General features: G+C 40.2%; 1 protein-coding gene across 1 annotated transcript; it reads right to left on the reverse strand.

Moving 5' to 3' along the window:
- Positions 1-844: 844 nt before the first annotated feature.
- Positions 845-8,334, reverse strand: tmem161a (transmembrane protein 161A). The gene is made up of 11 exons (XM_061683370.1): positions 8,228-8,334; positions 7,666-7,769; positions 7,505-7,588; positions 6,783-6,874; positions 6,527-6,683; positions 5,739-5,954; positions 5,498-5,641; positions 5,314-5,427; positions 5,060-5,234; positions 4,786-4,882; positions 845-3,571 (listed from the first exon to the last, which is right to left on the reverse strand). The coding sequence occupies exons 1-11, from the start codon at positions 8,228-8,230 to the stop codon at positions 3,264-3,266; spliced, it is 1,494 nt and encodes a 497-aa protein (XP_061539354.1). The 5' UTR covers positions 8,231-8,334; the 3' UTR covers positions 845-3,263.
- Between the last annotated feature and the right edge of the window lie 4,160 nt (positions 8,335-12,494).

Genomic DNA, 12,494 nt, shown 5'->3' on the forward strand with positions numbered 1-12,494 from the left:
CCTAAGTGTGCATCAAACAAGGCATAGGTTTTATTCCTGAAAACTATTCTCTATTTAATATTATAAACTACTGTAAGACTACTGTACTGTTTGAACATTAACGCCACACTTAAACATAGGAAAACAACCGCTGAAATAATAATTCAATTAAAATGTATTGCACATAACTTTGATATAACAATCTACCTACCAAATGTTTGAAATCAAGCAGTTCTAAAGTTTAAATGCATTTGTAATGTATTTGTACAGTACTTAAAAGTTAAATACAATTTAACTGTACTTAAATTACTATACTGGATTAAAAAAAAGTTCAAGAACCTGCAATAGCATGCAGTTTGAATATTTGTGATTCTTTCACATACCACTAGAGGGAGTCTGCACTAGTGGTACTCATGCCTAAACATTTGAGAATCACTCACTTGGGTATGTAAAAATAACTTAAAATCTACAAAAATAGAGCAGTGAATAAGATAATAAAATGTCAAGAAAAGACTTGAAACATTTCTGAACAGGGTTACCTGAAACAAGGTGAAAAAAATGGTTTAGAAAAAAATAAGGTTGAATAATTAAGTCTTAAAACTGTGTAAAAAAAATTATATTAAAAAGTAATATTATTACTTTTTTATATTAAAAAGAAAATCTAAATAAAACCATTTTACAAATATGAATCACAAATATATTTTATATTGTGAGGATATAATATACAGTAATTTAATAATGTTTAAACATTTCTTTGTTACGCTGTGCTTCCCCCAAAATGAAAACAAAATGCTTCTCCTATTTTGATTGTCTGCAGTTGTTAAAAAGGAAACGAGAGCAAGAATAAAATTTTTTAATAAGCCACAAAAATTTAGCAAGAAAAAAAAATTATCAAAAAACACACACCATGCATTCCAACCTCAAAAGATTATTCAGTTGCACTTCACATTACTGAATCTTTTTGTATAATCTCTATTGATCCTAAGCAAAATCACTTCAAATGAACAAGTAAATTCCTCTTAGGAAATGGTTGTCATAATTTGTCACCAACAAATAAATAAATGCCACTTTCACAAAACAATTTAAGATGCTGCAACTAAAAACACAGCTGGTGATTCATGATTCCTTCTCATTATAACCTACTTACTAAAAACAGTTAAAAATAGGGAGGTTTTGTTAAAAATCCTTCAGCTTTCAGGCACTTAGGAATTCTGGAGGGATAATGTAGATGACTAACAAAAATGTTCAACCACACAAAAAAAAAATTAAGAATAGCACTCTTGAATCGGTTCCTTAATAAAACAATAACATGATACAATAACACACCAATAAAAAGTACAAACTGTCACTGTTGACACTGCGTCACCAATGACGAGCAGTAAATAAAGCTGCTTGAAAATTGTCAGCTTTTGGCCCAAAAAAATACATCACAGCATGGGAATAGCTAGATACCATGCTAAGGTGGCAAAGAAAATATAAGCCAAGTAAAGTAAAGCCAAACAGTTGATTTTTTTGGGCGATGAAAGGATATCTGACAACAACAAAAAGTTATATTACAAGAACAAAGATCATTTAACGAACAGAATGCTTGTTTCTGTGTGCTTCTTTTTCCTGAACATCTAATACTAACAGTGAAAAGGTTTTTCACGATTTAAAAGCTGCTCCTAGTACTTCCCCTCGTAAGATGACTTTATTCTTATGACTTTTTGTTTTAATAAAATGCCTTTTTTTTTTTTTTTTTTAAGAAAAAAATGGGACTTCACTTTAGAAAAAAATACTTTATTCCAGTAAGATCTCGACTTGTGTGTATATATATATATATATATATATATATATTATATATATATTAAAACAATTCTAAGGTCCTAATACTCCTTCATACAGAGACATAGAAATATAGTTGAGCAGCATTTCAGTGCAGACTTCCCAGTTTTTGCACATTGAGTTGAATGCGACTGAACTGGACAAGCAGAGACAAAATATTCTATGACTCACAGTCTTACACCCACACTCCTGGTGATTGACCCTCACACACAAACTCAATACAACAGAAAAATTGCGACCCCTGGTGTTCTCATCAGGAAACAAAGTTTTGAGGAACCACATACCTTATACTGTACTGCATAGTTTTTATTATTGAACCACAAACAACGTGGCGCCATTGCCACGTGGATTGCCCTGGCCGCTGTAGTTATATTACAATAATACAAAGCGAGAAAAGAGGAGTCTGAGTGTGACTATTTGAAAGGCTCTTGGCAATGATCGCCCAATTTATTGGCTGCACTCGTGCATTTAGGCTACGGAGACTCTCCATGCTTCGCTTTCTCATCCAGGTGTACATATGAAATTATATACAGTAGTTGTGTATTATCGTATGCACTGTCTTAGTTCAGCCTAGCGCCGTCCGGCTTGATCTCGCATGATACCAGGAAACATACATTTGTGTTGTGAAAGCTCATGTTAAGAGATAGCCTTTTTGATAGGCCGTGACATTTGCAACTTTGCGATGCCGTTTTCACCTGCGATTTAAAGGGGATATATTTTGCCAAACCAACTTTTTGGAGTACTTGGGAAGGTATATTGTCTCTGTGGTGCCTCAGAAAACATAGGGAATATGAATTAAAATCGTCCATGCATTCCTGAGTTCCAGATGGTTTTTTTTTGCCGAGGCCTGAAATCAAGGTCATTAAAATTTATCAATCTTATCTACATCACGAGCAAAGATCTCAGACTTCCCTGTCCGTTCCAGAGTCCGCGCTCTCACCATTACAAACACGTACTCTCACAAGTGGGTCTTAGCCAAATATGAACAAAGTGAATACAAAACTAGGTCAAACAGAAGTAGTTGTCAGAGGGGCTTTTCTGGACACGCGTATGACAAAACCAAGGATTTTTATTTTAAATCAAATTGAAAATTTTATACTAAGTCCATGTTAGAGAGTCATCCTACAGAGGTCTAAATAGACAAAATACGGGACCTTAACATTTTGAATCGCAGCAGTAGTTGCAGAACCCCTCACACAAAGCATAACTTCAGTCATGTTTGACCGTATCACTTGGTGTGCAGCAGGCCTTATGTATAAATATTGTAGTAAGTCAAATGTTGAATGCAGCATTTGAAGCAGCAGGATTGAGTCTGAAATGTTGCATAAAGTTGTGAAGCAGATGGAAGATTTTGGAAGACTTTTTTGTTGATGATGTTTTCATACCAGAAGCCGGTTCCGGTCTCACCTGAGCAACAATGTTTCGGAGCATCCAAAAGCTCTGTGCATCCGTGTGTCTTCCTAGTTGTGCATAAGGTACTGGTGGAAGTAGACGCCTAAAAGCGAGCTGACCACCTGGCAGGCTGCCACCCACCAGGTAAGGAAGGCGAAGAAGCCCCTGAAGAAGAGTGGTGTGAGAACGGAGCGCAGCGCGGCCAACATCTCCAAAAGGCGCGCCACCGTGACCTGGATGTCCTCCTCCATGTCCTCGAATAACTCCTCGTCTTCGTCCAGAGCACCCGAGATGACTGGCGCCGCCGTGGGCATCGGCGAGGCGGGCTTCACGCCGGGGGTCTCGTCCGCACTTGCTCCCCCCCAAGAGAATCCCCCTGGAAGAGGAGAGGGGGAAAAAAAACAAAAAACATCACTTATCAAAACTGTACTTATTGATTCAATAAAAATGTACTGCATATAAAAAAATAATTACCCAAGTACAGTAACTTTTGAAAAACAAACAGTTCTTAAAAATTATATGCAAATATATTTCACTTAATGAATGAATGAATGAGTTAAATACAACTAAACTGTACTTATTGATTCTTTCAAATACCACTAGAGGCAAATACACTGAGAATCACTTCATGTATCACTTCAAATACTTCATGTTTTGATCATATGGGTAGAAGCAAAATCATGCATTGTAAAAATGCATTGTACATTGGTAGAAGGGTTTTCCAGAAATTTGAGGTCAACTTTGGGGGTACGTAATATACATGGGTGCGCATTATACACGTTAATGTTTCAGAAAAAACGGAAATAGATTTGTTTTCATGTTTGACACCACTCGTTTTGGATAAAATCATCTATCAACTGTCTGTCATAACCTCAGTCACCGAAATGTCAGCTCAGGTAGGTTCATGAGCATAGATTTATTTATTTAATTAATTTTTGGCCGGTACGGTGGTCAACTGGTTAGCACGTCTGCCTCAAAGTTCTGGAGACTGGGGTTCAAATCCCAGCCCCGCCCGTGTTGAGTTTGCATGTTATCCCCGTGCCTGGGTGGGTTTTCTCCCACATCCCAAAAACATGCGTGGTAGGTTGATTGAAGACTCTAAATTGCCCGAAGGTTTGAATGTGAGTGTGAATGGTTGTTTATTTCTATGTGCCCTGCGATTGGCTGGCGACCGGTTCAGGGTATACCCCGCCTCCCGCCCGGAGATAGCTGGGATAGGCTCCAGCAGCGAACCTGGTGAGGATAAGCGGTAAAGGAAAATGGATGGATGGATATTTTTTTGGGCTGCATTGCAGGTAGTTGTTTTGATAAACACATTTGTGTGTATCACTATAAGAGATAAACACATTTGTGGCACATAGTTTCACAAATGTAAGATTCCCACCATTAGCACCATTTTCCTTGATTTAACACACACACACTGGTAAATCCAAAACTCGTTTGAGAAGACATGGGTAAAATTTGAAAAAAATGACATTTAAGCTATTTGTATTGCTGTCAAACGGCAGAATAAAAGGGTTAAAAGTTGGCTGTTGTTGTTATTTCTTTGACCATGATTAGCAGGTGTGTGTATAAGGCGGAATTACTGACCCAGTGCCTTGAGGGCCAGCGTGGAGAAGAGGATGAGAAGCACTGGAACCACATACTGGAGAGTCACTACGCTCAGGTAGCAAAACACACGTGTAACCTGGAGACACAGACAGTTCAATTCAATGGATTATTTCAAACTCACGGTTAAGAAAATAAATGAAAACGCACACACTTGTGCACGCACACACACGCGCACGCACATACACTTAAGTACAGTATCATAAATGGAGGAAATTAATAAAGGTAACAAAAATGAACAAAGTGGTGGTCTGACCTTCCTCTGAATGTCAATGGCGGCAATACGCCCAGCTTCCTTCTTCATTTGCTCGACCCACTTCTGAGCCAGGTTGAGGTAGGCCTGCAGGTGGTAGCGGATTAGCGCTAGCCGCAGGACGCACAGAGCCACCACGGTCCACAGCCGCACGCTGTCAAAGGCGTCGCTGGACACCCTGCAAGGTGAGGTGAATTAATTCAAAGGGTGTTCACAAGTGACCGTCTGGTTATGAGGAAAATGTTGCATGCACTCACAGCGTGACAGAGGTTTTCCCCAGGGGCGCGTTGGCGAGGAAGTCCCTGGCCATGGGTTTAACCCACAGAATCAACACGACAACCGGAGATAGGAAGCTCATGTGTAGTAAAATCCTACAGGAGACATGAAGTGAGCGTTGAGCTGGAGTACCTTCGAATTTCTGCTAAAGGCATCATCACTAACTGAATGAGTGGACGATCCGAGTTCATCTGCACGGCATCCAGGTGAGTCTGAGCCAGACGCAATCCAGGGAACGCCATCAGGGCGCCGACGTACGCGCAGAAGGCGGCCAGGCTGAGCTTCACGGTCAGCTTGGTGACGGGGATCCTTGACACCAGCATACGAGAGTGTACTGTGTTGTGGCCTCTTGAGTTTATGTTCTACACCCGCTAGAACAGTGAGGCAATGCTATCAGTCAACTTACGACCAGTCAGCGTAGCCCTGCTGCTTGGCGAACACCTCCAAGTTGTCGAAGAGGCTGGAAAAGCCCGACTCCAAGCCGAACTCCAGGTAGTCCTCCCGGACCACCAGTACCAGCATGGCTACCAACAGGCACAGGAAGCCGAAAGCGAGGCACACGGAACGTTCGCCGCCCTCCTCTGAGCGGAAGTAGTGGCTCATCAGCGTGTGGAGTGTTTTGCTGAAGGATTCAGGTTAAAGGACAACTCTATCTCACACAGAGAACCACATCTGCAAAGCTGCGCTAATACAACAACACAACAGTGCGAGTAAAGTGTCAAAAAGGTACCAACAATGGGAGGACAAAGGAGAGTTTTCCAGATTTACAGGAAGTACAACACTTGTGTGAAAGGAAAGAGTGGAAAGCCGGGACCAGGTTTAAATTTGTCTTACTTCGCTACACTTCAGATCTCAAAAACACAAGCAGTATCCTATCGCTGTTATGACTTTGATACAAAATCAGTAAGGGCAAGACTTCAACTTTGCCATTTGTACAGAACGTGGATACAGAAAAATGGCAGATGGCAGTGTAAAAAGTGGCTACAGAGATCCTGCAAAATTGACACATCAAAGCATTAACAGAAGATCTGCCATATATCTGCCTTTGCACAGAGAACAGCAAAGCAGGATATTGCCGTAACTGGATATACTTTTTAATTCAGCATCCTGTCATCACATAAGAAGATGAATAATTGACTTAATGAAGAGAGAAGGAATGTTTTGTAAATTTTGAGATTCTCCAGAAAAGGATACAGGCCAAAAAGAACGGTGAGAACACACCAGATGGCGCCAATATTCACCTCCTTGCTGGCATCCACCACATTGTAGTAACACTCAGTGAAAAGGAAGACGCCAGTCGCGTAGACGGCAAAGTCAATCAGCCACTGGTACTCCAGGAAGAAACGCAGCACTGAGAGCCAATGTATAAAGGAAAAGAAGAATAGTGTTATTTGCAAGTGCCTAGTGAGTGTTAGTTGGTTCATATGGGTTTGAGAAGCATTTGTCAAACCGAGGGCATCCATGGGATTGACTGGAGCTTTCTCCAGGTGAAGGTTGATGTCTCTGGGCACAGTGAGAGGCTTGTTCTCTCCATTTTGTCTCCTGAGAATACAACATCAACACATGCAATAATATTCCTGTTTGAAAATGTAAAACCAAAGAACCATTCTGGAATTTTTACAATTTGTTTTCCTTAGTTCCTCATTAATTTCAGTAGCTCACTTCTAAAAGTGAAATTCATATTCTACAGATTCATTAAACACATTGGAAAATACTTTTCGGAAGGCCACTTCCTACCTAATTTCTGTATTTTTTTTTTTCATTATAGTTTCTTATGTAACATTAGAATTTCTTGACATGGTGAATTTGGGGTTTTTCATAAGCTGTACTCTATAATCATTAAAACTAAATAATATAATTAAATATTTCATTCTGTTTAATGAATGCATTATATACAATTTACACTTTTTGAACTGAACTACTGAAAGAAAAAATGTATTCCCAAAATATTCACATTTATTAAAATGCACATCGCAAAAAAAAAGGATGTTTCTCCAAATTTTGCAGTTTTCTTCATGTTTCGAATAAAAAGAAGATGACGCATTTGATTGGACAGTGATGCAAGTGTTTGTGAGGTCATTGGGATGATACTAAGAACATCGACACCTGCAATAGATGAATTTTCCTGCAGTCATTGTTAGGGATTCTCTCCTGTAGTGTTTGTTGTCCTACCTGTCTCTCCTATTTGTTTTGGGCATCTGTTTCCCAGCGAGTGCACACAGCTCCCCCTCGGATGGGTGCTTGAACCGGAACAGACTTAAAGAAAAAATTGGGAATTACAAAAATTTGTTCCCCCCCCACATGAACGCAAAAGTAGCCTAACAGCCACTCACCTGCCATTGCAGAGGAGCCAGCGTGCAAAGGAGCAATGTGGCGCCATCCTCTGCATGATGCTGGCGGTCAGCAAACTGACCACCAGCTGGATTCCCATCAGTGCCTAGTGTCAGGACAAAACACATAAATTCAATGTCTAGCCAATGGCGCTTCTTCTCATTCGACAGGCAGGTCACGGATGAGCTGGAGCCTATCCTAGCGTGGGTTACACCCTGGTGGTCACAAGCCAAACATAGCCAGAGCTGAGTGGGTGGGGGAGGTTGAGTGTTTCCAGGGACGACAATTTGCGCTACACTGCAGGTAAGTTCATTCCAACCGTACACAACGGAAGTCGCTCACCATGTTAAGAAAACACACACACAAATAGTTTCTTTTAAGAGTGTGCTACAAGCCAAGAGCGAATGAATGAAGCAGGCAAGTGGCTGCCGAGCTAAATTTAGCCAAACTTAAGCACCTGTCAGTGCTGCTGCAGGCGTTAGCTCGTTAGCATTAGCACGCTGGCCAAAGACGTCATTGTCAAACCTACCAGCTGTTAGTCAAATGACTGTAAATGAACGTTACCATTTTTTTTTTTTTTCCGAATTAGGTGTTCGCTCCGACGAAGAGCAGCAGAGACTTTCCAGGCGGTGACGACGACAGCTGCAGAAGGGACATGTGAAGCTTCTTCTTCGTCGTGCGGCAAGGTGCGCGTTGGCCGCTTGACAGATGTTGCTGCCCCCGAGCGTTTGGCGGGGGGAATCGCTTCAGCGTCCCGGATGTGGCCGCGAGGTCAAGCGTTACCTTCAAATACTCTGTGAATTTAATCAACTAGTAAAAACTGCATTATTGTCACACCGGTGGTAGGTCTTGTAGTTAATCTATGAAACATATCCAACACTGTTTAATGTAAGTTAATATACGTTTCTGTTTCTGACCTTAAATAGATTAACATCAAAGCATTAATGAATATAATTTCAAAATCTGTGTTTTGCTAGTAATGTGACGTTAGAGTAGCCAAAAATGTACTCACGTAAGAGTACTGTTATGTTAAAAAACATATGAAGTCACCAAAGTAACAGTAAAATGTAGTCCTCCAAGTAATTATTTGAGTATTTAGTGACAAGCTACTCAAGTACTATCAGAGCACTGACATCAAATAGACAAAAATGCAAAATAGGAATGTGTAAATTCAGATATTTCCCAATAATATCACTTCTTTAACGAAAACAATAATGAATTTAATCCTTATGAAATTCCAAATTAAAGCAAATTCAGCCTCAAGATATGGTCTTAAATTAACTTTCTTTGTTTACACTCATGACACAGCACAATAGGTTCACCAGGCAGAGATTACGTAGAAAACCGCAATGTGGTTTCTCAAGTTCGAAATGGAGTTCTTGTAGGCTAAAATGTTGACATTTTTAGGCAACTAAAATGCGACCTAGCGTTCTTATCGAAAAACAATGTTTTGCTGCTCCACCAAGTGTACATTATTTTATAGAAGCACAACAACATGGTGCGATTGTATATGGTATTTTTAAACAATGTAGAAAGATTTATAATCACAGAGTACTTGGTTGAAACGTAATATTTAAACAACAAAAATACAGCACCTCCCCATCCCTCAGAAGTGGTTTGTTCCGCTCAATCTTTCCCACCTCTCCCCAACTGGGCTCTTCGCACGCTATCTGCAAAGAGCGACATCCTGCCTTCCAGTGATATACAGTCATGGATTTTTTATTGAACTACAAAGATAAAAGTCATTCATAATAACGAAAATAAATTTGAAAGGAAAAAAAGAACATCGGTGATGTGATGATAGATCTTGTAATCCCATTCAGTTGCAAATTGACATTTGGAATCGCAGCCAAACTAGCTGCAGATGTTCGACAACTAATCAAAACTAGTTGCCGATGCGAATAGTTCAGTGGCGTTCGGTCACGTTCGTTGTGCAACTGGCTGTGATGAGAATATATTCAAAAAAAAATTGTTTTTGTTTATGAAGCAGCAACAAAATGATTTACTGATTATATTGGCTTTTAAAAAGAGAAATACGAACCAGATTATTTGTAACTTTAAACTACAATTATCTGTCTTATTTTTTGGTATCAATACATCGCACCATCTTATTTACAAATGATAATGTCATCATTTCATGCTTCCTCCAACATGTACTTTTACGTTTGGTTGGGTAAAAATGAGCATTAGGCTAATGGTTAGGCTTAAAGTCTCTGATACGCTCCTCTACATAGTACATTGCCATGAATACAGTGTTTTTCATTCTGTTGATGCAAATAGGTAGCAAACTAAAGTAATTACCAAGTAATTGCAATGCATGTTCGTTTAATATGAGATTATTGTAAGGACTTGGGCCACTGGTTGCTGTTATTGTCCATGTAGACAGAAAGAGCCCAGATCGGCCTGCCTGCGCACGCATCATAGTGTCAGCTCATCAGAATCAGAATCATCTTTATTTGCCAAGTATGTCCAAAAAACACACAAGGAATTTGTCTCCGGTAATTGGAGCCGCTCTAGTACGACAACAGACAGTCAATTGACAGAGAACACTTTTGAGACATAAAGACATTGACAAGAACAGTCACTGAGCAATAAAGGGTTGCTAGTTATCTGGTAATGCCGGTACAATTTTTTTTTTTTTGACAATTGTGCAAAAAGATGCAGAGTCCTCTAGCACTTAGAGCAGTTCGAATGACTAATATAGCAATAGTCAGGTGCAATGACCATTGTGCAAAGGGCGCAGAGACTTCAAGCGAGTAGTGCGATAATCTGGGACAATGTTGATTGTGCAAATGTTGCAGATAACTCCTCAATCAGTGTGCAAATGGAACATATGCTACTCTGGCATGAGTGGCCAGTATTGGTCAACAACAGATATGCAAATAGTGCAGCGTGGCAAGACTACTACAATGAGTGCACAAGTAATATATAATTGGCCCAACATAAATGTGACAGCAAACTCGGACAAAAAAATTGACAGCATGTTGCAATGGAATTGTAGGTCGGAAGAGCCGGTGACCGGGATGTGGAGGGTCCGAGAGGATTTTGCACGTCCAAGTCCTCAAAGGTGGGTAGGGGGGTACCGACAATCCTTTCAGTAGTTTTGATTGTCCGTTGCAGTCGGAGTTTGTCCTTTTTTGTAGCAGCACCAAACCAGACTGTGATAGAAGAACACATGACTGATTCGATGACCGCTGTGTAGAGCTGCATCTCTAACTAAAATTGCAGCAAAATGTGTTTGTGAGGGGGCTGGAACAGATTAATAGTATTTCTATTCAGATCAATGGCAACAATTTATTTGAGTAAACTGAGTTACAAGCTTTGTCACAGAAATTAATTAAACTCACAAGTCAAGATACCACTCTTTTTTTCAATGGGTAAAATTGCTTTTAAATTACAAATTGGGAATCTTTTTTAGTCAATTCACCATTCCTTGTTAGGATGTTGGAAAGTACTACCTTATTGGGAATGCAGCATAAGACCAGTTTTTAAAAGAAAGATGATTAAAAACTAAATTTTGCTTTCCAATCTTAGAAGTATATTGCCCATGATATTTCCCACAAGCAGGTCGCTACACACACACACAGAACGTCTTCCATTATCATCACCACAGCTGTATAATCCCTTCACAGTGTTAGCCATCTGTGGCTAGTGAGTGGGCAGCCGCAAAGGAGAAATGGACACAAATAAAATGCAAATTCGCGCCCGGTACTTTAGTGGATCGGGGGCCTCCCGGTTCCCACACTGCTTCCCTCTCGCAGGCTGCTGCAGGGTTTCTGGGAGGGGGTGGTGGGTGGGGGGTGCGACCCCGCCATTGGCTCGCCTTTGTCCGGCCTTGTGCGCAGCCTTTCAACGGCTAATTTGAATACATGCAAATGTTTCCATGGTGCCCCAACCCACTCCCTTCATTTTGCTGCTTCTTCTTCTGTGGGAACCAGTCGTGAAGAGCCTTCACTGTCACACTGAGTTTATTTAAATGACTTTGAATTGACGCACACACGCATACATGATGAGATTAAAGCTTGCATCTGAAATTGACAGAGAGCATAAAAGTTGGGCAGCTCACCACCCAAATGTGTGAAAGACGGAGCGATATAGGAGTATTTTTGTTATTTCTAACCATATTGATTATCCATTTCGAGTGAAACCTCAAGGATGAATTTACAAACTTGTAACTGTCCGATCTTTTGTTTTCTGGTCCAGTAGGTCGTTTTAATGTCTGAAAATATAAATAAAAGGGGTCCTCAGTTTACGATGGTCATGAAATGACATTTCATATTTCATTACATTTGCTGTACTAATGACATTTCGAGGTTGCGAGTTTGAACGGCAGCCTAAGAATTAAGTAGTCACGTGGCACAAGAAGGCACGCTCAGTTACCGCAGTATTTACCGATTTTAATTTGATAGATTTTTTTTTTTTTACTGCAATTATGACTTTACTACTGTGCTAGCATAGGTTAGTGATAGATTGACCATTGACTGATTGTACATCAGGGGACACCAGCATGGTGCCCACGGGCAGCGGATATCAGATTTTCTGATATCTCAAGTGATGTCATGCATATTAGCTGGAAGAACTTCTGGTGTTTCGTCCGACATTTGTGTCCTACTGCGCCTTCTTTTGTAGTGTCACCAAAACGCCAAACAAAAGGCAAAACACACACAGAGTTAATCCTTTAACGCCCGCTGTACCGAGCTGTTGTACAATTACTGAAATCTTGGGAGATCTACTGACATTTCACAGGACACCAGTTGCAGCTTTGAAGTTTTGTGCGACTTTTGTGTGACTTTTTTTTTTGTGTGTGTATTTCTTTTGTCCCCTGTAAAGA

This window comes from Phycodurus eques, chromosome 8 (genome assembly GCF_024500275.1).
Source record: "Phycodurus eques isolate BA_2022a chromosome 8, UOR_Pequ_1.1, whole genome shotgun sequence".
Lineage (NCBI taxonomy): Eukaryota > Metazoa > Chordata > Actinopteri > Syngnathiformes > Syngnathidae > Phycodurus > Phycodurus eques.

Bases quoted from the DNA above. Each gene is read 5' to 3' on its own strand.
- tmem161a (XM_061683370.1), bottom strand. The intron at 6,875-7,504 runs GTAGGACAACAA...TTGTATTCTCAG, and splicing joins AAAACAAATAGGAGAGACAG to GAGACAAAATGGAGAGAACA. The intron at 5,235-5,313 runs GTGAGTGCATGC...CTCACCTTGCAG, and splicing joins GGGAAAACCTCTGTCACGCT to GGTGTCCAGCGACGCCTTTG.